The sequence below is a fragment of the Stegostoma tigrinum genome, chromosome 1, assembly GCF_030684315.1.
Source record: "Stegostoma tigrinum isolate sSteTig4 chromosome 1, sSteTig4.hap1, whole genome shotgun sequence".
NCBI lineage: Eukaryota > Metazoa > Chordata > Chondrichthyes > Orectolobiformes > Stegostomatidae > Stegostoma > Stegostoma tigrinum.
In genome coordinates this window covers 2,536,658-2,564,374 of record NC_081354.1, presented here as the reverse complement: position 1 = coordinate 2,564,374, position 27,717 = coordinate 2,536,658, and the positions used below count along the sequence as shown (strand labels likewise).

The window sequence follows — 27,717 nt, the reverse complement described above, 5'->3', positions numbered from 1 at the left end:
TTCTGTGTTTCAGTGAGATCTTCTTCAATCTCTCCCGGTAGGCGAAACCAGTGAACCTCCCCCATGCACTTTATGGCAAGTACTGAGACTAACAACACACACATAAAATCAAATAGACATTCAGGAGAAATGCCTGGAAACTTGGAAAATAGGAGCAATAGGCCATTCAGCCCTTTGAGCTTCCCCATCCAATATGATCATGGCTGATTATCCAACTCAGTCCCCGGTCTTACTTTCTCCTCATATCTGACTACCTTTTGAAAACTTCCAATGTTTTGGCTTTAACTGCTTTCTACAGCAGAGAATTCCACAGGCTCACCACTCTCAGGATGAAAACAAATCCCTTCATCTCATCTTAAATGGCCTTCCTGTTTCCTTTGACCATGGCCCCTGGTCCTGGGCTCCCTGGTCACCAGGAACATCTTTCCTGCATCTACCCAGGTCTAGTCCTTATAAAATTTTACAGGTTTCTGTCAGATTTCCCCCTTGTTCTTCTGAACTCCAGCAAATATAATCCTAATCGATTAAACCCTTCACAAATGTCAGACCGACCATCTCAGGAATCTCCCTCAGTCACCAGAACACCCTTCCTCAGATACGGAGACCAAAACTGCACCCAATACTGGGAGAGCAGAGAGAATGTGGGACTTGTTCCCGCGAGGAGGTGAATAATGTAGATACAATGATGGGGAAAGCTGGATCGATGTGATGGGGAAGGAATAGTGTGTGCTGAAAGGGAGAGAGATAGAGGAGTGGAGTACAGACAGTACCATAGACCAATTGGACTGAAGCATCCGTTTCTTTGTAGTAAATACTGTCCTATGTCATTTTAAAAATCCTTTTGTTAAAATCCTGATTTGATCCTTTTACTTTTGCATTACAGGTGCACAGGAACTCAGCACCTTCAGGACATGGAGATTGGCACAGCAACATGGGATTTGTGGCTGAACCATGTGGGATTAATTGCACTGATCACCTTCTTCCTAAGCATTGCATATTTGAAACTCTTGTACATGAAGAAATTGTCATGAGCTGTAGCTCAAGGATTGACTTTAGTTCTGTAGGTTAAGAATGAAACAAATAATTTGTAGATGAACTTTAAGCCTCCCTGTAGCTGCAGAGTAGGGTCTTCGCCTGCTCTTAGCTGAAAATCATGTTTATATTTATTCAAGCTACCAAAATCCAAGGGAAGTGGCACAAACTTTGTTGAATTTACTTCATTTTTTTGAAATGATTTACTTGCACCTTAATAAATTTATTTATTTTGTCCATGCTTCATGCTCTCTGTACACAAAGGAGCTAATCTCCCTAATATAGGTCTTGGCATCCTGTATGTAACACCATTCAACATGTAAAACACACTCAATAGGGATTAACTGTAAACATTTTGGTGCATTCACATGCTGTCAAGTTCAAGCTGCACAAAATACTGGTAATTTAAAAATAGATAACAACGTCTGGGAGAATGGATTCTATTCAGTAACATTCTCCACCCAGCTACATAATCCACCTGAGAGGGAACTGTAATACAGCAGTTAAAGAAGAAAATGCCAGACAACGCAGCACGTCAGCAGTATCTTTGGCGACAGAAATAAAAGTTAATTTGCAGTTCAGTGACCTTACGTTGAACATAATATAAATGTGAAGGGGATCATAAATTCTGATTCAGATTAGCTTGACCCCAAAATCCCCAAGACTCTTAATGAGGCAAAGAGTGCGATTAGTTGTCAGCTTCAATGGAGAGACAATTATAAACATATGCTCCCTGTTTTGGGGGACTGAGTTTGGAGACAAGGAGCAAGAGAGAGAAAGAGAAGGATAGACAGAGAGAGAGTCCCTGATAGCTCTGGTGGACATTGGAAGCACTTCTTCACTCAACATGGCCAGGCTTGGACAAGGGACAAAACTTTATCATTCAGGTGGGCCATTCAGGGGTGATGGCAAAAGCCATTTCTTCACACAAAGGAAAGTGGATACCTGGAACTCACTGTTTCCCCAACCTTTCCAGAAAAAAACAGGGACTGCATATTTATAGATAACAAGGTGTTTATCCAAGTCTACACCTTGTTATCTCAGATTCTCCAGCATCTGCAGCTCCTACTATCACTGCATATTTATCATTTTCTTCCTTTTGTTACTGACAATTGGTACCTTGTTTGAATAAGAAATTCAGCTCCTCAGGCCTGGCCCACTGACCTATAAGATCACAGCTGGGAGTTCCAGGCCAGCTCAGTTTAGCCATTAACTCTCTGATACTTCAAAACCGACCTCCTCTTTAAATATAGTGTGGAGCTGGAGGAGCACAGCAGGCCAGGCAGCATCAGATGGTCAGGAAAGCTGACGTTTCAGGTCGGGACCCTCCTTCAGAAAAATCCTTCTTTTTCTGAAGAAAGGTCCCGAACCGAAATGTCAGCTTTCCTGATCATCTGATGCTGCCTTGCCTGCTGTGTTCCTCCAGCTCCACACTGTGCTATCTCTGGCTCCAGCATTGGCAGTTCTTACTATCTCCTCTTTGAATATTCTGAGAGTGAGCCTCCACAACTATCTGGAGTCAAAGATCAAGAATTCCACACATTGACATTGGGAAACGAAATTCCTCCGCATTTCCGTTTTATATGAGTGACACTTATTCTGTAACTATGTTCCCTAGCTCAGGGCTTCTCCCAATAATGGAAACGTCGACACTGTCAAGCCCTCTCAGAACCTGTTTCAATAAGATTTCCACCTCATTCTGCTAAACTTTTATTAATAAAGTCCTAACACATATAGTTGTTCTTGATAAGTCAAACCCTTCATCCCAGGAATCTTTTCTACTGCCTCCAACAGCAGTATGTACTTTATTTGATGTACTGCAGGTGCAGTTTCACCAACACCCTATTTTTACATTTCAATCCCATGGTAATAAAGGCTACAATTACATTTTACATTTGTTACGTGCTGCCCCAAAATGCTAACACTTGTGTTATAATAACACACCAGGCCATCTGTGCTGTACCTTATTACTTACTTCCCACTGGAAAAATAGACAGCCATTCAGTTGTGATCAGAGATAATGGGAACCGCAGATGCTGGAGAATCCAAGATAAACAAAGTGTGAAGCTGGATGGACACAGCAGGCCAAGCAGCATCTCAGGAGCACAAAAGCTGATGTTTCGGGCCTAGACCCTTCATCAGAGAGCTGGTGGGGAGGTAGGGAGGGGATAGGTCAGTCCAGGGAAGACGGACAGGTCAAGGTGGGATGAGGTTAGTAGGTAAGAAATGGAGGTGCGGCTTGGGGTGGGAGGAAGGGATGAGTGAGAGGAAGAACAGGTTAGGGAGGCAGAGACAGGCTGGGCTGGTTTTGGGATGCAGTGGGGTGGGGGGGAAGGGGGCGAGCTGGGCTGGTTTTGGGATGCGGTGGGGGAAGGGGAGATTTTGAAGCTGGTGAAGTCCACATTCAAACCATTGGGCTGCAGGGTTCCCAAGCGGAATATGAGTTGCTGTTCCTGCAACCTTTGGGTGGCATCATCGTGGCACTGCAGGAGGCCCATGACGGACATGTCATCTAAAGAATGGGAGGGGGGAGTTGAAATGGTTCGCGACTGGGAGGTGCAGTTGTTTGTTGCGAACCGAGCAGAGGTGTTCTACAAAGCGGTCCCCAAGACTCCGCTTGGTTTCCCCAATGTAGAGGAAGCCACACCCGGTGCAATGGATACAGTATATCACATTGGCAGATGTGCAGGTGAACCTTTGCTTAATATGGAAAGTAATCTTGGGGCCTGGGATAGGGGTGAGGGAGGAGGTGTGGGGACAAGTGTAGCATTTCCTGTGGTTGCAAGGGAAGGTGCTGGGTGTGGTGGGGTTGGGGGTCAGTGTGGAGCGAACAAGGGAGTCACGGAGAGAGTGGTCTCTCCGGAAAGCAGACGGGGTGGGGATGGAAAAATGTCTTGGGTGGTGGGGTCAGATTGTAGATGACGGAAGTGTCGGAGGATGGTGCGTTGTATCCAGAGGTTGGTGGGGTGGTGTGTGAGAACGAAGGGGATCCTCTTTGGGCGGTTGTGGTGGGGGTGGGGTGTGAGGGATGTGTTGTGGGAAATGCGGGAGATGCGGTCAAGGGCATTCTCGACACTGTGGGGGGAAAGTTGCGGTCCTTGAAGAACTTGGACATCTGGGATGTGCGGGAGTGGAATGCCTCATCGTGGAAGCAGATGCGGCGGAGGCGGAGGAATTGGGAATAGGGGATGGAATTTTTGCAGGAGGGTGGGTGGGAGGAGGTGTATTCTAGGTAGCTGTAGGAGTCGGTGGGCTTGAAATGGACATCAGTCCAGTTGAAATGGTTACCTTGTTGCTATCTCAAATGAAAACATTTTTGAGGTTAGAAATAGCATGCACTTCAATTTTTATTCAAGGAGAGTTTGGGAAACAATTTAAAAGCTACATGACAGTTGTTGGCTATAGTGCTTCAAGTGCATTTTGTTTCATCCTCATAAGGGGCACTTGTGATGTAGTGGTATTGTCCCTATCTCTGGAAAGAGACCCAGATTCAAGATCCACATGTTCCAGAAGTGAGTAATAACATCTCTGAACAAGCTGGTTAAAATATATTTCTTCCTCAAGCCCGCTTTGACACTGACTACATGAAAAATACAGGTTGGCAATTAATTGTACAGAAAATTTTCTTTATTAAGTAAAGTGCTTGAATAAAACAGACTCTGACCTATACAATCCACAATTAAAATGGAAGACTTGTGATCTAAAATTAAGTTGTACCTCTATCATGCAGTTCCAATAAACCTAAAAACAACTGTTACATGATACATGAATAGACAATTAAATTGAAGCTGATATGTGAAATTATAAATTGCAGGGAATATAAAACCCAAATTCTACAAAACTACGCACTTTATGCATTGGTACGCACAGCGTCAAGACATAACATGGATACCCCATGAAATTATGCACTCCAAAATGAAGTTTGTTAAAAGTTCCTACACATCACATATTAATAGGCTTTATTTGGCTCATAAAAGTTGTGTGATGCATTAATAGGTACAAAATTCTTATTCAACATCACTTGCATAATGTTACATCTAGGCTATTTAGGAAAAAGTATAAAATAGGTAAGATGACATTCTTACAAGTTTTCTCCCCCCCCTCCCCCATTTGACATAGGCACTTTCCTTCTCCATTCGCAAACGTAATTGCTTAAATAGAAATATACCTTGAAAAAGATTTAGATTTGCTCTGGTCTCTCATTTGGAAATTGAATTGCTTTTAATCTAATACAACAAATATTTGCATTGGACCCATAAACAAAACAAGTTTCCAAATAATTTTATAAAATATTCACACATACGATATGTTTACTTTGACTGTTTACATGCAATTCCAGTCCCCACTCAGAGGCTCAGCAATGAAGAAACACATTATACATCTGACATAAGAAAAGTAGTACTAAAGGCAAGTCCCTTCAAGACCCTTAGACTGTAATTGTTTGTAATGTTGGATCAGTAATGAGGGATTTTTAAAAGTTCTTATAATCAACTTGTAAGAAAGCATCTAGTTCACACATTTGTCTGAAATGGATTCGGCCAATTAATTTTTGTTGTGTTTTGAAAATTCTTATTACATTCATTTATGTCTTGCCAAACTGAAAAAGTTGTGTTAACAGAAGCCTTGTTAACAGCTTTCAACTGTGAATCTCTCTTTGAATTCCAGGACAAAATGAACATTCAATTCCTTTAGTCTGAATGAGGAGTGTGCAAAAATACATGATTACACATTTTGTGATTCATCCCAAAGAGTGTTGCATACATTATTCAAGCTCAGCTTATCAAGGCACGATGGGGTAAAAAACAGTGATTTGAAATTAAAATGTAAAAATACCGATATGCTGCCAAACTGCCATGACAATGCAGGTTTGGGGATAATCTGACCATGGCATTAACAGACTAAACGTGGCTGCCCCCTAGCCCCCCAACTTCCATGCCATCAGTAGACTGAGACGAGGATGGACGAGAACTGCGGGATCTCCCATTTATTCCCAGAGGCGTCCCGAGGTGTTGACTTAGCTGTGACACCGTTTCATCGGACTCCCAGCGTTCCAACTCCTCCCGGACCAGACGCTCCATCTGCTCTCGATGAATGTCATTGTCACGACCCAGCCGCTCATCCTACAAGACAATTCCTAACTTTTATACAACAATCTCACAAAGCTGCCTTACCCAGAGTTCCAGCCCCTTCCACCATAAACAGAAAGGAACATCTAACAATGTCACAGAGGTTCCTTTTATCACATTTCTTAGACGTGTTTCCAAATGAAATGCATAGCTGTCATTTACTCACTGAGTGCAAAGTAGTATACGGAGAGTGGAGTTGGATATAAAATAAAAACAGAAATTGCTAGAGAAACTCAGCAGGTCTGGCAGCATCCATGGAGAGAGAAACAGAGTTAAAGTTTTGAGTCTGAAATGACTCTTTGGGGACACAGATGCTGTCAAACCCTGCTGAGCTTCTCCAACAGTTTGTTTTTATTTCAGACCTCCGGCATCCACAGTATTTTGCTTTTATTCAGATACAAAATGTGAGATTCCTGCAATTCAACTCCCATTTATCAGCAGATTTTTCTACATTTTAAATTACATTTCCTGAACACAGAGGAAGCCATTCAAACATCTCAGATTCATTCTGCCATTCAACTAGATCATGACTGATCTTCAGCTCATCGTGTCTGCCCTGGTCACCAAACATCATTTGATTCCAATCTAACTTTTTCCACTCTGGGGTTTTCAGCCATTTGGAATCCATTGCCCAAAAACAGGGTAGACGCTGGTATCCACAAGACATTTAAGAATTTATCTAGATGAACACTTAAAATGCCATGGTACGGAACACAAGCTTGAAAACGGGATTAGAATAGATGGATATGTGATGATCAGTGCAGAAATGATGGGCTGAAAGACCTCAGTGCATGAAGTAAAAGCTCAATGAATCTAATTAAAAATAAAACCCAGTACCCTAGCCAAAACAGTAGTGACCATCTGCACCAACTCACCTGTTAACATCAAATAAATCCCCTTATGCCCCAAATTATTAAATAGATTCACCTCTGTAACACCATCAAGCAATCTGCCCAGCACATCTCTCCTTTTCAGTTTGGCTCTCTCCATGGCCTCCAGCTTCACAATCACTGCATCGATCTTTGACACTATGCTTCCAATAGAATGTTCCATCCGATCCACACGCCTCACCAGCCTGAACACAAGGAAATCAGGTTATTTGGTAGAAATCAACTTTAGAAACTGTTTCTCAGGCCACATAATCGCAAAATAAGTCTACTCAACTTACTTGGATGGCCTCTAACTTATTAAATAAAGGCTTTACTGCTATGTTTCATATGAGCCTCCTCTCTCATCACATATCTCTTTTCTCACTACATTTTTTCCGTCCTTTCTCCCTCACGTGCTTCTTCCTAAGACAATTTAATAATCTCAAAATGCTGTTTGGTAAATCCTAAAATCTATTCTTACAGGAATTCAAAATCCAGGTTGGAACATTTGAAACCAACATCCTTTGAAAGTTAGCAAAGTTTGTTTGTTTTCAATTAAGGGCAATTCAGAATCACCCACATTGCTGTGGGTCTGGAGTCACATGTGGGCCAGACCAGGTAAGAATGGCAGTTTCCTTCCCTAAAGGACATTAGCGAACCAGATGGGTTTTCCTGACAATTGACAATGGATTCATGGTCATCATTAGATTCTTAATTCCAGATATTTTAGTGAATTCAAATTCCACCATCTGCCATAGCAGGGTTCAAACCCAGGTCCCCAGAACACTATCTGGGGATGTGGATTACTACTCCAGCGATAATACCACCAGGCCATCCCTACCACAATACACTACCACAGTATCACAGGACATCTTCCTTTTTAAAATGTATCATTTAGCTAACAATTTTTCTCATTGTTCACATAAGTGACAGAATCACTTGAATTTATGGAATAATTTCAACTTACATTAGTCCATCCATACCACAAAAACCGGTGGCAATGGCTGGTAAATTACAAAAGTAAAGACATTACTAAGTTTATTAAAGGTTAAGAAGCAGCAAACGGAGGCTAGTAACTGCCTGGTCACATATATAAAAGAGGTAGATTCATACTGATTAGAAAATATATGTAGATAGTGGCTAGCATCCCTACCTCTGAACCATAGAGCCAGGTTCAAGTTCCATCTGCTTCAGAGCCCCATAATACACTCGGAACAAAACTCTCTGATCAGAAAATATCTACACACAGAAAGAGAGAGATCTTGTGGTGCAGTGGTAATATCGCTACCTCTGTGGAGAGGGATCAAATCCCACCTGTTCAATACCAGTACCTGTGAACAGGCTGACTAGGGAATTATCTCCATGTTTCTGTACAGGTAGCACCTGAAAAGTTCAGGTAAAAGAAGCTGTAGCACTGAGCAGTCAAAAACTCTATTCAAATATAAACAGTATCTTTGGTTTCTTGTTTCACCAGCTATCCTGGATCCAAACTGGCATATGCCAACCCAAAATCTGTTGCTATTCGCCTCAACTTACTACCTTTGTATTTATTTGTTCATACATGGGGATGTGGGCGCTGTCTGAAAAACAAGCAATTGTTCCCCATCCCCAACTGATTAGCTCTCTAGGTAATTTTAAAAGGGTGAAGGGTCTGGAGTCACTTGTAAGGCAGATTGGGCAAAAGAGGTAGATTTCCTTTATGAGTGAACGAGTTTTGTTTTACATAATACATCAAAAATGGTTACATGGTCACTATTAGAGGTTTTCTGTTTTAAAATTTAGACTTCACTGAATTAAAATGTCACCACCTGCCATGGTGGGTTTCAAGCCCATGTCCCCAAAGAATTAGCCAGAGGCTCTGAACGCCAGTACAATGACATTAACACAGCACTGCCAGCTCCCTGAATCTGTACAAAACCCTCACATATGTAAATTATGCTCTAGTTTGGGTACATAAATGAAGTTGACATCTAAATGCTCACACTTGAAACTCTTCATACGATACCCCACTGGAGCTGCTGCCTCTCCTCCTTGAACTATGGCCACTGTCTTCTTCATCTTCTTCCTCAGAGTCATCCATGCTCCGTGGGAAGCTCCGGCCACTGGCTGATCGAGGCAGCGAGCTCCTATCCAAGTCCAAATCATCCTTTAAAACAAAAGTTGAATATTTGGAGGATAGATTTGTACGCTTGCTCTGATTGAACATATCCAAACATAGATATTTCACAAACACAAGCAGTGTACACTCATTTCTTGAATTTTACACTAGTTTGTAAATTGATGCAGTGAAACATTCTTCTTACACACATAAACAAGGCATCTTTTCTAGTTTGAATAGATTTCTTAAAAGACATGACATTGTCTCATGATTTTATGGGATCCCAGAAAATGGCAAGAACGTTTCATTTCCTTCATGTCAGTTAAGAATAAAATAACATTAGTTACTGGAATCTGTCCTCAGATCAGTAAGAATAGCAAGCTCAGTTGGCTGCTTTGCAATGCAAAATGACACCAACTACGTGGGCTCTGTCCCCTCATTGAAGGTCCCACCTTCTTGGTCTTTCCCATTGCCTGAGGCGTGGTCACCCTCAGGTTAAATCACCAGCCAGTTCTCTAATCAGACAACAGCTCTATGGTCTAGTAGGACTATGGCAACTTTAGCTAATATCATTCACTTCATTACTTCAGTATCTGAAATTGACTTAACCAATCATACTAAATTACAAGCAAAGGACATTTGTACATGTTAGCACCACAGCCTATTGACAAATTAACTAACATAAAAAGTACACTGCAACTTACATAAATGAAGCAAAGATAATGATTAACTCACCCTCTCCCTCTCCAAGTCATCCCTCATCTGCTGCCGTTCATGTTCCATCAGCTCCTGATCACCATCCTGATCATACTTGGCAAAGATTGCTTCTATCTCTGCATCAGAATGACCCTTCCTACAGAGAGTGAAAATTGCATTTTCTTGTTTAAATAACTGTGTATCAACTGAGATAAAGAAATTTTCCAACATGACAATTTTCACAGTACCCCTTCAGATCCTGACGTAACTCATCAAAGTTTAGTTTTCCTCCAGCTTGGCGCAGACTTTCGGTAATGTCATCTACTGTGGTCTTCCTCAGCCGCAGTTTCACCATGGCCTTGCTACATCCCTGGTTTAGACAGAGAGTTGTAGTAGGATGAACTTTCATAAACTAAGATAATAAGTCAGAAACCAATTGGATTGAAGATCAAAACTTTATAAGCACCCAAGACTTTGGTAATCAGACAAGCTGTGCTGTACTCAAGTTTCTGTAAAATTTTGTGCATGGCTAGAGTTTTTTCTTCTACATAGTGAATATTTCTTTTTTAGGCACAAGTGATATTTATTGCGTGTACAAGTTAGCTGAAATACTGACTACACTGTTGAGTATTCCAGCCACAATGGAGGCCACTGAACTAAATATCTTTGTGACTGCTTTCCTAATATTTGTTTTTAAGCCATGCTCATGCAAGTCAATCCAGGATTAAATTGAGTTGCGGTAGCACAAGGATTCTGCATATTAATTTGCCTACGAAAACGTTGTCAACTGCAGAGACAGAATACAAAGGTGGGTGTCTGTGGAAAAAAAATTGTGCTTATTCAGAATAAAAAGAAGAAATGCATGCAGACAAACCTTTTCTATTGATGGCTAAATTAATTGTTGTGTTTGGAACAGAATCAAGGCAGAACTGTGCCACAATTCATCAGTGCTCCAGGACAGGTACTACTTTGTATAAAACATTTAAATAATTCTGACTGAATTAAACTCTGAATACATTTGGTATGTGCTATCAAAAGTCACTGGCTTCATAAACAATTAGTGCCACAGCATCTTCTTAAAATTGCAAAGTAATAACCACACAAGTAATGAGCCAAACCTATGGCAACAAACCTAAGTAATCTTCAAATCAGGACTGCAAATGTATGGAATAGACTCAGTGTGTCATTTATTGAAGATTAAATCTGTAGAATGCAAAATACCAGTGAGTGGAGCAGTTCAGAGTGAATTTTAAGCAGCCAAGAGTGTGGTTCCAGAGCTTTTTATGGTACAGATTGCACTGTGGTGCTAATGATGTTTCTTGTGAAATATTTAACTGAGTATAATTATTTCTAATAGCAATTAAACATTTTGTCTGAAACATCTGTTACCAAATCAGACCAATAATCATTACCTCATAAATAAAAAAAATGACTGCAATTATAAGTTTTTCTTTGTTCACTTGTGGAAAACACTGTCTGGGCCAGTATTTATTGCATGTCCCTAAGTTCCCCTGCGAAGGTGCTGGTGAGCTACCTTCTTGAACCAGTGCAGTCCATGCATTGTAGGTTGACCCACAAAGGGAGAGTGTTCCAGGATTTGGACCCAGCAGCAAAGTAGTAATGGCAACATATTTTCCAGTCAGGATGATGACTGGCTTTGAAGGGATCTTGCAGGGGGTGATGTTCCCAAGTATCTGCTGCCCTTGTCCTTCTAGATGGAAGTGGTCATGGGTTTGGTAGGTGCTGTCTAAGGATCTTTGTTGCATTTCTAGGATAGGGGAATGACAAGTTCTGGAGCACAAGCCTTCAGTACTATTGCTGAAATGATGTCAGGACACACAGTCTTTGCAGTATCCAGTGCCTTAAACCATTTCTTGATATCACTTGGAGTGAATTGAATTGAATTGACTAAAAACCAGCATTAGTGATGTTGGCACCACTGGAGGAAGCTGTGATGAATCATTCACTTGGCACTTCTGGTTGAAGATTGTTGTAAGTGCTTCAGTTTTATTTTTCGCACTAATACGCTGGGCTCTTCCATCATTGACGATGGGGATATTTGTAGAGCTTCTTCCTCCAGTGAGCTGTTTAATTGTCTACCACCATTTACGAATGAATGTGGCAGGACTGCAGAGCTTGATCTGATCCACTGGTTCTGGGGTCCCTCCAATCTATCACTTGATGCTAATGCTATTTGGTATGTAAGAAGTTGTGTTTGGTGCTTCACCTGGTTGAAACCTCATTTTTAGGTAGTTTGGCTAGCCCTTAGCATTCCCTCCTACACTCTCTATTGAGCCTGGGTTGATCCTTTGACTTGATAGTAATGATTGAGTGGGGGATATGTGCAGCCATGATTCTGCAGATTGCGCTGGAATACAATTCTGTTACTATTGATGGCTCACAGTACCTCAGAGAGTCACAGAGATGCACAGCATGGAAAAAGGCTCTTCAGTCAAACTTGCTGATGCCAACCAAATGTCCTAAATTAATCTAATCCCATTTGCCAGCATTTGACCCATATCCCTCTAAACCCTTCCTATCTGTATACCCATCCAGATACCTCTGCGTGAAAAAGTTGCCCCTTAGGACTGTTTTAAATCTTTTCACTTTCACCTTAAATCTATGTCTTCTAGTTTTGGACTCCACCAACCCAGGGAAAAGACCTTATCGATTTACCCTATCCATGTCCCTCATGATTTTATGTTTCACAACATCCTTCCTATAGTAGGGAAACCGGAAATGCATGCAGTATTCCAAAAAGTGGCCTAACCAATGTCGCGTACAGCCACAACAAGACCTTCCAACTCCTATACTCAATGCACTGGCCAATAAAGTCAATCGTTTCAAATGCCTTCTTCACGACCTTCTCTACCTGACCTCCACTTTCAAGGAACTATATATTGCACCCCTAGGTCTCTTTGTTGTGCAACATTCCCAAGGCCCTACTATTAACTGTGTAAGTCCTGCCCCAGTTTGCCTTACCAAAATGCAGCACCTCATATTTATCTAAATTAAACTCCATCCACCATACCAACACATTAGTTAATCTGATTAAGGTCCTGTTGTACTCTAGGATAACATTCTTCGCTGTCCACTACACTACAATTTTGGTGTCATCTACAAACTCACTAACCATACCTCCTTTATTCACAACCAAATCATTTACACAAACGACGACGAACAGTGGACCCAGCAGCGATCCTTATGGCACACCACTGGTCACAGGCCTCCAGTCTGAAGAGCAACCCTCCACCATCACCCTTTGTCTCCTACCTTCGAGTCAGTTCTGCATCCAACTGGCTCGTTCTCCATGTATCCCATGTGATCTAACCTTGCTAACCAGTCTACCATGAGGAAACTTATCAACGCTCAATGAAGTCCGTATAGACCATGTCCACTGCTCTGCCCTCATCAGGCCTTTTCGTCACCTCTTCAAAAAAACCCAATCAAGTTAGCGATGCAGAACTTCCCACCCACAAAGGGATGCTGAAGATCCCTAATCATCCCTTGCCTTTCCAAATACATATAAATCCTGATCTTCAGGGTTCCCTCAAACATCTTGCCCACCGCTAACGCCAGGCTCACTGGCCTATAGCTCCCCAGCTTTTCCTTATCACCTTCATTAGCCAAATTCCAGTCTTTTGGCACCTCATCTGTGGCTATCAATGATACAAATATCTCAACAAGGAGCCCAGCAATCACTTCCCTAGCTCCCTACAGAGTTCTAGGGTACACCTGATCAGGTCCCAGCGATTTATTCACCTTTATGCATTTTAAGAATTCCAGCACCACCTCCTCTGTAATATGTACATTTTTCAAGGTGTTGCTATTTATTCCTCCACTTTCTCTATCTTCCGTATTATTCTCCACAGTAAACACTGATACTTGTTTAATATCTCCCCCATCTCCAGTGGTTCCACATTTAGGTAGCCTGGCTGATCTTGAAGGAGCCCAATTCTCTCCCTAGATACTCTTTGTCCTTAATGTATTTGTAGAATCTCTTTAGATTCTCCTTAAACCAACTTGCCAAAGTTATCTCATGTCCCTTTTCTGCCCTCCTGATTTCATTCTTAAGGACACTCCTACTACCTTTATACTCTTCTAGAGATTCGCTCAATCCCTTCCTTCTTATTCTTAACCATAAGACATAGGAGTGGAAGTAAGGCCATTTGGCACAACAAGTCCATTCCACCATTTAAATCATGGCTGATGGGCATTTCAACACCACTTCCCTGCACTCTCCCCATAGCCCTTGATTCCTTTTGAGATCAAAATTTGTCGATCTCTGCCTTGAAGGCATCCAACGTCCCGGCCTCCACTGCACTCTGTGGCAATGAATTCCACAAGCCCACCACTCTCTGGCTGAAGAAATGTCGTCTCATTTCAGTTTTAAATTTACCCCCTCTAATTTTAAGGCTATGCCCACGGGTCCTAGTCTCCCCGCCTAACGGAAAAAACTTCCTAGCGTCCACCCCTTCTAAACCGTACATTATCTTGTAAGTTTCTATTAGATCTCCCCTCAACCTTCTAAACTCTAATGAGTACAATCCCAGGATCCTTAGCCGTTCATCATACATTAAACCTACCATTCCAGGGATCATCCGTGTGAATCTCCGCTGGACACGCTCCAGGGCTAGTATGTCCTTCCTGAGGTGTGGGGCCCAAAATTGGACACAATATTCTAAATGGGGCCTAACTAGAGCCTTCTAAAGCCTCAGAAGCACATCGCTGCTTTTATATTCCAACCCTCTTGAGATAAACGACAACATTACATTCGCTTTCTTAATTACGGACTCTACCTGCAAGTTAACCTTTAGAGAATCCTGGACCAACACTCCCAGATCCCTTTGCACTTCCAAAACCTCAATTTTTCTACTCATTCAGCCTTGCCCTTCACCTTAACGGGAAAAAAGTGTCTCTGGACTCTCGTTATCTCATTTTTGAAGACTTCCCAGCTTCTAGCCACCCCTTCACCAGTGAACCTCTGCCCTGAATCAGCTTCTGGAAGTTCTTGACCTGTAGCTCACAGATGCTCAGTCTTGAGTTACTTGATCTGTTCTAAATTAATCCCATTCAGCACTGTGATAATGCCACAGAACATGATATTCTCACTGTGAAGGCAGGATATTTTTTTCAAATTCATTCACAGGATGAGGGTATCACTGGCTAGGCAGCATGCATTGCCCATCCCAATTGCCCAAAGGGCAGTTAAGAGTCAACCATATTGCTGTGGGGCTAGAATCACATATAGGCCAGATGAGGTAAGGATGGCAGTTTCCTTCCCTAAAGGACATTAGTGAACCAGACTGGATTTTCCTGACAATCAACAATGGATTCATGACCATCAGTAAACTATTCCAGATTATCGTTGAACTGAAGTTCCAGCATTTACCATAGCAGGATTCTGATCTAGGTCCCCAGAACATTGCCTGGGTCTTTGGATTAACAGTTCAGTGATCGTACCAATAGGCCATCGCCTCCATTGTGTTTTATGAATTATTAGTAGGACTGCAAATTTAAACTCATAAGGCAGCGATAAGTTAAGTGGTCAGATGACATTCTTAATCACAAATGCAATCACTGAACCCCACAACTATGCACCCTAGTGCAGAGTGTACAAAACAATGTTGTCTTCTGCAGAGGCAAAGCCACATCATATCAAAAAAAAGAAAATCAATACCTTCTTGATAAGGTCAGTGAGTTCCATCTCATTTTTCTGCTGGGCCATATCGGATTTCACTTCAGAGTAGGTGTCGTTAATAATGGCCAAAAACATGTTCTGGTAAAATGAACAGAAATCAACTAAAAAACAGAACATTAAGTAGAAATAAAACTAAATTTTGATTGGAAATAATTTGTTCCACAATATTTTAAGCAAATTGCATATGGCGTGGTTCATAGGAAGTCATGACATTAATATATTAGGGGTATTATGAGCAGTTTTCCCCCTAGGAACCTGAACATTTGAAAACCTAAGACTGCTGCCCATTCTCCAACAAACAGTAGAAATGCATTTTAAAGATTTGGTCATTTTTACAAAGAGATACTAAGGAGTTAATAGACCAGGTCTTTGTAATAATCTTGATTGTTCTGAAGTTTCAAGCTCAAGGCAACTCTCGATGGAACTGCACTTGAATCCAGTGCGTGAGTACTAATTCAGATGGAATGATGGTTCTTATGAACTTAACCACAACTAACTTCTGCTGACTGTAACAGCAGCCTAAAGCCACACACAGTCAGTCTTTCAGCCAGCATCAGAAAGTAAACACCCACTGTGAATGTGAGTCTTGTAGCAACAGAAAATAACAAAAGTAGCCAAGAATGGTGGTTTCATGTTACAAGTAGCATTCCTGGATATTTTTTATAACTCCTTCAGGGATGATTGCATTGAATACTCACCAAGAGAATAAAGAAAACGAAGAACACAAAAGTGACAAAATAGACTGGTCCCAGAATCCGGTCAGCTTCTTCAATTTTGGCAAAATCAAAATCGCCCAAGATAATTCTAAATTGAGTAAAACTACAAAAAGGAATTAAAAAAAAAGAGAATGAGGAGAAAAGTATTAGTTCTGTCACTTTTATTTGTCTGTCATCCACCTACATTTAAAGTCAATAAGGAATAGATCATTTATTCCATAAGAAAGACAGAGATGTTCTTGACAAAGGAGATCATTTCTCCATTGTTGTAGTTTATTTATACAATGAGTTTTATTGAGTATTACATAGTTGAAAATTGACATTTTTTGTGACAAGTATTCCAATCTCAACATCTACACAGGCTACATGAGTGCACACAATGCTCCTGTCCAACCTAATTCTTGCAGTATCAGGGAATGTTACTGTGAGTCTCAGCTAGCCAAAGTGTCCTCTTTTTAAAATGTTCAGGAGAAGTAGACAATAGTCCCATTTTTATTTCCTGTCAAAAACAGCCCTGATTAAGAGATACAAAACAGATAGATATTTACAGATGGAAATGGAGAGAAACCTGACGGAGGATATAAAAATGTGGAATAAAATACCAATCATCCTTTTTTTATTTCTGGGCATCTTGTTACTCAACAAATCAATATTAATGTACTGCATGAAAGAACTGTGGAGAGCTTCAAACTTGCATAAAAGGAGCAGTATGGAAATAGAAACAAAACATGATAATAGTGAGAGTGTCCAGTGACCAGTGTCAAATGAGTGAAAGACCAGTGGCTAAGAGATCCTATATGCACGTATGCAGAAGAGTGTGTGTAAAATGGTAATTACTATGTTGCATTTCTAGATGGCTTCACACAGCAAAAAAAAAACATGTAACATGGACAACACAATACAAAAAAAGTTATGATTTTGCAGTCACCATACAAGTAAGACTCAAATTCCCATACTTGGCTAAAAATAAGACACTTACATGCAAGTGTGGAAAGTATTGAAGTCATCGACCTGAGTGCCAAAGACAAGGTATGCCAACTGAGCATAAGCCAAGAAAACAATAAAAAACATAATGGCAAACCCTATAATGTCTTTGGCACAGCGAGACATGGTAGAAGACAACTGCGTCATGGTCTTATTGATACTAATAAATTTGAAGATCTGCAAAAATAAAAGTTTAGGTCATAAATCCATTTCACTTAACAAATTCAAGTCCATCTCAGATGTTAAGTAGTGTCTCCCCATTATTAACTGATCTTGTCAGCAAACGTTATAGGATAAAAGGTAGTATATCATTACATTGATGTGGAGGTGCTGGTGAAACCTGTTGGGAGTATAACTTGGTGTCGTCTGATTTCAGACCATTTCATTACACTGTCAGGCGTTCCAGAGATGAATGGTAGCGTCCCTACTTCTCAACCGAAAGGCCCAGGTTCAAATCCCAGAGGTGTATCAAAATATGGCTGAAAAGGTTGATTAGAAATTTCCCTAATCGCCATTCCTTTAGTGTCACTGGGTCAAATACTGGGATTCGCTCCATAGTGATATTGTGGGTCTGCAGCAATTCAATGCCACCTGCTCAAGGGCAACTAGGGACAGGCAGTAAATTTGGACACACCAGCAAAAGCCCACACACTCTGAATTAGTGAAGAAAAAGAATAAGAAACAGCCATTCTTTCCCCAAGCCTGCTCTGACATTTAATCTACCACTTTAACTCCAGACCTTATCAAACCCTTAAAATAAATTAACGAAAATCAATCTCAGGATTGAAAGTTTAATTGCTCTCCAAAGCTGCAACAGTTCACTGGGAGAAGAGTGTTCCAGATTTTCATTCCCTTTCCCTGACATCACCCTTGGAAATAGTTTCTATTTTCTCTACCAAATCATGTAATTATCTGAAATACTTCAATTTAATTACCCGCTACCCAGTTACCAAAGTAGCATAGTACTATCATCATTGGACTCAAATTTGAGAAATCAAGTTAAAACACTGGGTTAATAGGAACTACAGATGCTGCAGAATCCGAGATAACAAGGTGTTGAGCTGGATGAACACAGCAGCATCAGAGGAGCAGGAAAGCTGACATTTCAGGCCTAGACCCTTCATCAGAAAATCTGATAAAGGGTCTAGGCCCGACACGTCAGCCTTCCTGCTCCTAAGATGCTGCTTGGCCTGCTGTGTTCATCCAGCTCAACACCTTGTTATCTCTTAAAGCACTGGGTAATCTGTTAAAATCCCACAGCAGCACAACAAGAAATTTAAATTCAATGAATAAATCATGTCTCTGTGACAGTGACCATGAAACTATTACATTTTCTCCTAAGACTCCTCTGGTTGACTGGTGTCATTTAGCAAAAGAAATCTGACATCTTTCCCAGGTCTGGCCTACTTGATTCCATGCAAACAGCAATGTGGTCAGTGCTTAACTGTCTTCTGCTATGGCCCTAGTGAGACACTCAGTTCAATCAGAAATGGGCAATAAATACTAATAAATACTAGCTTTGACAATGATAGCAATGTCAAATGGAAGAATAAGTTTAAAAAATACAGTATTCATCCAGCTCTGTGAGGTATCCCATTCTTTCAGTAGCAAAGACTTCTGCATGAATGAAGACACAGTCATGAACTGGGGTTAGCAACTTATTGGTATGAATTGAAGGCAAGGTCTTTGGAAGCATAGCGAGTAGTCACTGTAACATGGAGGCCAGATTACACTTACTTGTGTTTTACTACCTTATACCCATCCTATCATGCAGTTCACTACCCATATTTAAACTTTAATCCTTACTACGACTAAATCTAAAAGAAATGAAATCAGGAAGTTAGGAGTTAAAAAGATTTGACCAAGGAACTTAATCTGGATGCACAGGCTGCGTACCTACCTTAATCCATACAAAAAATACAACCACTGCAACCATGTTGTTAAACTGAATCTGCCAATAAGCTAGAGGCTCAAGATTGGGGTATGAATTCTGGCTCTCAAGCGATTCTCTCATGAGTTCATTAACTATTGATGTGCGATAGATATTGATGCAAATTGCTATCAAGGACAGCTGAAAAACAAAAAATTAAAACAATTACTATACCACTGAGTGAACATCACAAAGTTATACAACTTGAGTCAAGCAGCACTTAACTGGGATTAGAAGAGGGTACAAAGGTTGTGGTAGTGTTCACAGACCACTCAACCAACACAAGACCCAAGTCTACAGTACCACAAGATGGGGAATCTTGAGTGAGGAAGAGGAGTTAATTGCTTTCCTACATTAAAAGTGACTGCACTTTGCCTGCTGTAAAGTGATTTGACTTCCTGAGGTCATGAATGGTGCTATTAAAAATGTAAGGTTTTCTCTCTTCTGTAAATAGTGCTGCAGGCCTAATGTCTTTCTTTAATTGCTAATATTAGTCAGTAATTTTGGAGGTCCCAACATGTAACGCAGCAAAAATAGTCTCAGCCTTTTCACAGACGGACACTTACCACAATAATTGCAACATCCAAACAGTTCCAAACACTCTTGAAGTAATGCAGCTTGTGAATATAGATCTCCAGAATCTCCTCAATTATGTAGTAAAATATGAAAATACAGAAGGCAAGTTCACAGGCTGCCAGGAAATAGTCAAATGAGGATACATAACGAATAAGTTTCACTGTCTGAAACTGCCAAGATGAAAGAGCACCGCCTGTTGCGGGGAATTCCACCACCAACCTAGGCAAATGGGACAAAAAACACTTTCTAAAGATATGACCAACATCATTCAATTCTTGACTTGACAGAGATTATAATAAAACATAATATAAAGTACCTAAAACAAACTGTAAATGGTCAAGATTCATCACAGAGTTCGATATCAGATGAATAAAAGTTAGAAACGTCCAAAGCAAGTTTCTGATTTCCTCTCAATTATTCTGGAGTCTACAGTTTTGGTTCCCTTACATTAGGGAGGATAAACCTGCACTGGAAATAATTCAGCGAGAGATAACCAGGCTTATTCCTGGGATCATGGGTGGCCTTATCGTGACTAAACTCATTGGATGTTAGAAGAGCCGGGGTGATTTATCAAAATGAGCTTCCAAGAGGCTGAGATAGGATAGAAGATGGAAAGATGTTTCCTTCCAGGGAAGAATCGGAAATGGGGGGCTTAGGTTGGAAATAAGGGGTTTCATATTAAAGACGGCAATGAGGAGGAATGCATTTCTATCAGGGGATTGATAATCTTCAGAATTCTCCTTCACACATTGAGCAGTTGAGGCTGCATCATAAAATACATTCAAGACTAAGTTAGACAGACTTTTGACTGACAAGGAAGTGAAGGGTTATGGGATGCAGACAGGAAAGTGGGGTCAATGCCACAACTGGATCACGTTGGTACCAACTACAGAAACAGGTTCAATGGGATCAATAACCTACTCCTGATCGCTTTTCTTCTGATCTTATGACCTTGTAATTAGACACACTTTAATTGAAAGAATACACTATCAAAATTCAAAATGCTCTCTGGCAATTTGGTGCATTGTCAATTCAAAAGCAAAAAAATTTCCTACAAATATCATTTGCTGCTTTCAGTTAAAATGACAAATGGCTGAAGAACTGTTGTATGAGGGAGAGGTTTGTCACAATGAGAACTTCATTTTCATTGACAGGTTGGAGCAACTCCTAGAAAAATGGTGCCAACCAGCTATTTCCAGCCAAGAGATTGGGCAGTCCTGAAAAATAGAAGACTTCAAAATCATGTTACATTGTAGACACCAGTCTCATTCGTCCATCCTCGATAATTTTATGGAAGCAAACAATCCTGCTTATGAAGCACCTAAGAAAAATATACAGAGTTCTGAAGAAGAGTTACTAGATGTAAAACATTAACTCTGTTTTTATCTCCACAGATACTGCAAGACCTACTGAGTTTCTCCAGCATCAATTGTTTTAGATCTCTAGCATCCACGATTCTTTATTTTTTCAAAAAAAGAAACATGTACCACAGCATTGCCAATAGTTTCATCATTTCATCAAGATTCCAATTGTGCTTGACAAATATTCAAATCTTTGTGTTTCTTCACATCTGTCACTTTGATTACTCAAATTTCTAAATATTAAAAAGACCTACATTGTATTTAGTACTTACTTGAGGTCACACGATTAACCTGTAATTAGATGAATGTTAGTCTTTTAAAAAAGGCAGAAAATGTTATGATAATTTAAATTGTCAGCTTTTAAAAATATCCAACTTCTGCTTTGACCTCTTCCCTAACATCAGAAAGTCATGATGAATGTATATCTCTCTTCAAAGTTTGTTATTTATAATTCAATTGTGCAAAACAGACTTCTTTTGTGAGTTTAAATTTTTTCAATTCCTAATAAAAGGTGAGATATCAGACTTGACTTCCTTTTGAGCAATAACGCAGAGCAGGTGACTGAAGTAAAAGTGGGGGATCACTTTGGGTCTATAGTGATCGTCATTCAATTAGTTTAAACATGGTTATGGAGAAGGATAAGCCTTCAATAAAAGTTAAAGTTTTAATAGCAGTAAGGCAAATTTTAATGGTATGAGACAAAAGCTTTCAAAAGTTGATTGCAGTAGACTGTTTACAGGTAAAAGGACGTCTGACAAGAAGGAAGCATTCAAGAGTGTGATGACGAGAGTTCAGAGTCATTATGTTCCTGGAAGAGTGAAAGGTAAGATTAAGGAACAATGGATGAATAAAGATGTTGAGGTTCTAGTCAAGAAATAAAAGAGAATCTTATTTTACATATAGACAACTTGGGTCAATTGAATCTCTTAACTGATATAAAGGAGGGTAGGGGCATTCTTAACAAAGAAATCAGGAAGGCAAAGACGGAATATGAAATAGCACTGGCAGGTAAGGTTAAGGATAATCCAAATAAATTCTACAAATACAATAAAAGCAAGACAGTAACTAGAGAGAGGGTACAGCCTCTTAAGGATCAAGGCGGTCATCTTTGTGTTGAACCCCAGGAGATGGGAGAGATACTAAACAAACATTTAGCATCAGCTTTTACTGTGGAGAAAGAAATAGAGTATGGAGAATGCATAGAAATAAGCTGTGATGTTTTAAAAACAGTTCACATTATAGGACAGAAGGTTTGGGAGATCTTACTGATTATAAAGAGGGATAAATCTCCAGAACCTGATCTAATATATCTCATAACATAGTGGGAGGTAAGGAACAAAATTACAAGACCCCTTACAGGGATATCTGCATCATCTATAATGACAGGTGAGGTGCCTGATGACTGGACAGTGGCTAATGTTGTACCTCCATTTAAGGAAGCTTGTTAAGGAGAAACTAGGGAACTACAGACCTGAGAGTTTGACTTCAGTTGTGGGTAATTGTTGAAGGTGATTATAAAAGATAGGATTTAATCGACATTCAGAGAGGAAAAATACGATTAGGGATGGTCAGCATGGTTTTGTGCAAGGAAAGTCATGTCTCACAAAGTTGATTGAGATTTTAGAGGTAGTTATCAACAAGATTGATGGAGGCAGAGCAGCAGACATTGTTTATGTGAATTTTGGTAAAGACCTAAACGAGATTCTGCATAGTAAACCAATTAGTAAAGTTAGGTCACATGGGATTCAGGGTGAGCTTGCCAGTTGGGTACGTAACTGGTTTATCAATAGGAGACAGAGAATAATAGAGGAGGGTTGCTTTTCAGACTGGAGGTCTGCGACTCGTGTGTGTTCCCACAGGAACCTGTTCTGGGACCTCTTTTCAAGACTAGGGGGCATATTTTTAAGGTGAGAAGACACAGATTTAGAAAAGACATAACAGGCAAATTTTTTTTACACAGCAGGTGGTTTGCATGTGGATGACCTTCCTGAGGAAGTGGTGGATGCGGGTACATTTAGAACTTCTCAAAGGCATTTGGATAAGTACATGAATATAAAAGGTTTGGAGGGATATGGGCCAGGAGCAGGTAGATGGGGCATAGTTTAATTTGCGATTATGTTCTGCATGGACTGAAGGGCCTGTTTGTGTCCTGTATGACTCTACAATCACTTATGGCAATTAAGACACGTACAATGACATTTCCTTTCGGGCCACTGCTGACTGTCACCTAAAGTAAAAGCTAAGATGTTTTCTTTTACTAAAAGAAAAGCCAGTGAGTTTGAAGTTGCCAGCATGTATGTCAAACAAAAACACATTTTAAACTTGTCATACCTGATCACACAAAACAAGTTAATGTTAGCATTGTAGACGGAGAAAGTAATAAACACAACCCTGGTGCCTCGATCAAGCCAGAGGTTCTCTTTCAGCACTTTTAACTTTGTTGCTGTCTCTTCTCTATTCCTTGCCAGGTCCAGGTAATATCCAGCTCCACTGTAGGTAGCGATTAACCCCCAGTAACTGGTCTCTTTCAAGTCTTCCTCACTTGTATAAACCCAGCTAATTTATTTTGAAAATAGAAGGGAAATAATTACCTCAGAAAATTTTTCTGATTGCAATAGAACATACAAAACTTTGAGTACAGTTTCACATAATTCATTCAAGCAGCCAATCTTTGCAAGTGACCGAGGATTCTGCATTCCAGGCTATTTGGCTACAGAAAATATCACAATTGACTCTGATACCGCCTACAACTAGCTGTCACAAAATCATTCTTCCTAGAGTGATGAAACATAAAATAAAAGCAGCAATGTTTGTTAATTATTTTTGGTGCCCTAACTGCTTTCAGCATCACAATCGCAACTTCTGGTGCCTCAACTATTGCCTGACTGAGATTAGCCAATTCAGTCCAGGCCCAAAAATCAAATCTAGAAGTAAACAAAATGTGGTCACACTGACTCAATGTGAAAACCAACTCCAATTATTTGTAAGTAAAACAGTGAATTATCTTCAATGGTTCACTGGAAGAATTGGAACCAGCTGATAGACAGTAATATAATGGAACTTGTATGTCAGTGGAGCCCATGCTTAGATCCACACAAAGGAAGCTGAAATGGGAAGTGATCCCATGCTCCCAACAGACAGCGAACCACTACAGGAGTGGGTCAGTAACAGGGCAGCAACACAGTAAACCCAATTCTCCAACACATTCAAATTAATATTACAGACTACAGCATTTCCCTAGGTTTCCTTCTCTGAAATATTGAGGGCATCAACTCACTTTGTTGCAAATGCAGTCAAAGGACAAAATTAAATTCATATCCTAAGCTGAAAACCCCTCATGCCAGGATAATGCTGACAGGGAAAACAGTTAAAGTGACTGCATCACTGCTGTGAAAATGCCAAATGTTCCATTAAGAAAATAAAAACTCAGATCCAAACAACTCCACATAGGCTGCCCAGAATAGACATCATTGATATTTTAAGATTATGCTGTCGTGCAGTACACTATTCTAGAGGGTCAACACTCATTATGAAGAATTTTCAGCAACTAAAGCAGGAATTAAAAGTAAAATGATACGTACGCCGTTTTATCCATAAGGCCAAATGATGACGTATCTTCATTTGCAACTGAGTAGACATCATAGCATTCTTTGATTTCATCTTTTAGATCTTCATGTATTTTACAAGATTCATTCTTCACTTTCAGCTGCCTGATACGAGGCACTCCCAAAAGCAGATTTTCATAGTAAATGAAGCTTCTATTCTCAGCCAGTGTTTCATTATTATACCACATATCCCAATAAAGCCCATCTAACAAAGGGCCTTCTGCAAACTAGGAAAAAAGACATTTAACAAACAAACGCACATTGGGTTTTCCCAATTGTCTGTGAAATGTAACAACACCAAAAGGGTCTTTTCAAAATATATTTGCAAGCTTTTCTTTTAAAAATGAATACACACACACACACACAAACTATTATAAATCATGTGGTGTTGTTGACCCAGAGGCTGTTGGAGAGTGAATTTAGGTAGATTCAGAATGCTGTTGGGGAGCAAATTTGAGGATTTTAACCCAGCAATGAAGCAACATAGTTCCAAGTCAAGATGGGATGAGGGAACTTCCAGGTACTGGTGATCCCATGCACCTGCTGCTTTAGTCTTTCTTCATTTTTATGTTTTTCAGACTCTTTCAGATGGGCCTTCCTGATGCAGACTCGATTACAGTTTTTACAGGAAGTTACCAAAAAGGTTGATGATGGCAGTGCAGTAGATGTTGTTTATTTGGATTTTAATAAAGCCTTCGATAAGATTCCACTTAGTAGGCTAATTAGTAAAGTTAAGTCACGAGATTCAGGGTGAGCTTGCCAATTGGATACATAATTAGCTTAATAGCAGGAGGCAGAGAGTAATAGTGGAAGGTTGCTTTTCAGGCTGGAGGCCTGTGACCAGCGGTGTTCCAAAGGGATTCGTTCCGAGTCTTCTTTTGTAACTTGGATGAGAATGTAGAAGGCATGGTTAGTAAGTCTGTGGACAACACCAAAATTGGTGGCATAGTAGACAGTGAAGAAGGTTATCTAAGATTACAAAGGGCTCTTCAACAAATAGGACAACGGGCTGAAAAAAGGCAGATGGGCCTCAATCTGGATAAACGCGAGATATTGCATTTTGGTAGAACAAACAAGGGTACGGCTTATACAAGTAGCGGTAGGGCCTTGAGTAATGTCATAGAACAGAAGGACCTAGGGGTGTAGGCACAAAATCCTTTGAAGTTTGCATCACATATAGATAGGGTGGTTAAAAAGCTGTTTGACATGCTTGCCTTCATTGCTCAGACATTTTGAGTATAGGAATTGGGGAGTGATGTTGTAGTTGTATAGGACATTGATGAGGCCTGTTCTGGAATACTGAGTCCAGTTCTGGTTGCCCAATCATAAGGAGGATATTATCAAGCTGTAGAGGGGTCAGAACAGACTTACCAAGATGTTGCTAGGTATGGAAGGTTTGAGTTATAAAGAAAGGTTGAATGGGCTGGGATTTTTTCACTGGAGTGTAGGAGGTTGAGAGGCAACCTGATAGAAGTTTGTGAAATATTGATAATTTTACAGGTACAGGTAATGTTAATGGTAGTGGTCTTTTCCCTAGGATGGGGGATTTAAAGACTAGGGGGCACAAATTTAAGATGAGAGGAGATTAAATTTAAAAAAGAAATGAGGTGCAGGTTTGCTTATGAAATGAACTTCCCAAGGAACTGGTGGATGTGAGTACAATTGCAATATTTAAAAGATATTTGCATAGATACATGAACAGGAAAGGTTTGGAAGGATATGGGCCAGGAGCAGGCAGGTTGAGCTAGTTTAGTTTGGGATTATGTTCACCATGGGCTGGTTGGACCAAAGGGTCTGTTTCCAAGCTGTATGACTATGTGTTTTGTTATTTAAATTCCTTAACCCTTCTCTACATGTCTCTCAAACATCCTCCAATTTTTAAAAATTAATTTAAGGGAGATGGGTCATCATTCTGTAAAAACCAGTCCCAACTCCATTTTCAATAATCAAAAATCCTTTGATTATTCATAAAGGCACTACAAAAAGGTGTCTAATATTTTGATTTATCCAACTTATAGTAACTTTAAAACTAAGGCCACCAGACAATTTGCAATGCAAACACATGCAAGCACAAGAATATGACTTATGGCTCATTTTGCTTTGTGGTTGTATTTCTACACCCGACATTTAAAGTATTCAAATAGCAACAGTACCTTCCAGAAATCATCCATGTCAGACACACTTTTGAAGTTGGTGTTCTCGTTTTTGGAAAAGGGTTTGTCTAGGAAGAGACTAGCCATGACTTTGGTGTAGTAGTACATATTGGAGCTGACCATTCCATAGGTCACTGTAGCAAAAATGTAAAAACATGTGGAAACTTTGTTTTAATGTTCATTCTGGAGATTTTTAAGGTAGATGAACATCTTCAACCAGTCGGAGTCCTTGTGACATAGCACATGAATGCAGTGGCGTACAAGCTTACATTAGTGGACTGTTGAATTGGACTATTTGAGTGGCTCAGCATCAGACTGTAAGAAATTAACACAGACGTAGGCCGAACACCCTCATCACATCAGCTGAGATTCAAATTCATGGCTAATTTTACTGATTTACCTCCAGGACAAAGCTCAGATGGGGCCATAACCTAATTTAAAGGCTGCATGTAGTGATACCATAAGTCCCAGCTAGAATGGAGGCCATCCTTATTTGTCAATCACAAACAAAATTTGATGTGAAATGTAAGATGCAAAAGGTTGGATATAATTTGCAAATTAAGCTTAATTCTACTCATCCATTCAATTTCTTACTTCAAATGCCCAGACACAAATGGTAATGTTTAACCCAATGGCTTGTGGTCATATTTGGTTATTCTAAGAGCATGTGTAGTTTGGAGTTTGCAAACTGGGTAACAGGAATTACAAACATCCTGAACTTCTTAGAATTTCTTAGCTCTTTCCAAAAGACAAGCTTAGGACAGAATTCCAAAATGTTATTTTATGCAAAAGATTAGATAGTGTTAAATACTCTTCTCTATTAAAAACAGCTCAGGCAGACAGTAGTCACCTTGGTTTTTCTATTCATAG

At 40.1% G+C, this 27,717-nt stretch overlaps 2 protein-coding genes across 4 annotated transcripts in view; one reads left to right on the top strand and one right to left on the bottom strand.

The window, feature by feature from the left end:
- LOC125453793 (broad substrate specificity ATP-binding cassette transporter ABCG2-like) overlaps positions 1-1,031 on the top strand; it is a 70,975-nt gene extending 69,944 nt beyond the window's left edge. The window contains exon 21 of the mRNA XM_059650969.1: positions 884-1,031. Within this exon, the coding sequence (XP_059506952.1) occupies positions 884-1,031 (148 nt within the window). The remainder of the gene's footprint in view (positions 1-883) is intronic.
- Positions 1,032-4,653: 3,622 nt separating this feature from the next.
- pkd2 (polycystic kidney disease 2) overlaps positions 4,654-27,717 on the bottom strand; it is a 36,699-nt gene continuing 13,635 nt past the window's right edge. For 2 of the 3 annotated variants that reach the window (XM_048531037.2, XM_059647192.1), the window contains 13 exons: positions 26,848-26,981; positions 24,671-24,921; positions 23,421-23,645; positions 19,719-19,947; positions 19,123-19,293; positions 17,218-17,399; positions 16,221-16,341; positions 15,502-15,600; positions 10,070-10,191; positions 9,861-9,978; positions 9,010-9,173; positions 7,086-7,233; positions 4,654-6,152 (listed from right to left, as the gene is read on the bottom strand). In XM_048531037.2, coding sequence (XP_048386994.2) covers positions 5,931-6,152; positions 7,086-7,233; positions 9,010-9,173; positions 9,861-9,978; positions 10,070-10,191; positions 15,502-15,600; positions 16,221-16,341; positions 17,218-17,399; positions 19,123-19,293; positions 19,719-19,947; positions 23,421-23,645; positions 24,671-24,921; positions 26,848-26,981 — 2,186 coding nt within the window. In that variant the 3' untranslated portion in view covers positions 4,654-5,930. The remainder of the gene's footprint in view (positions 6,153-7,085; positions 7,234-9,009; positions 9,174-9,860; positions 9,979-10,069; positions 10,192-15,501; positions 15,601-16,220; positions 16,342-17,217; positions 17,400-19,122; positions 19,294-19,718; positions 19,948-23,420; positions 23,646-24,670; positions 24,922-26,847; positions 26,982-27,717) is intronic. The other variant, XM_048531044.2, reaches the window with a different exon arrangement.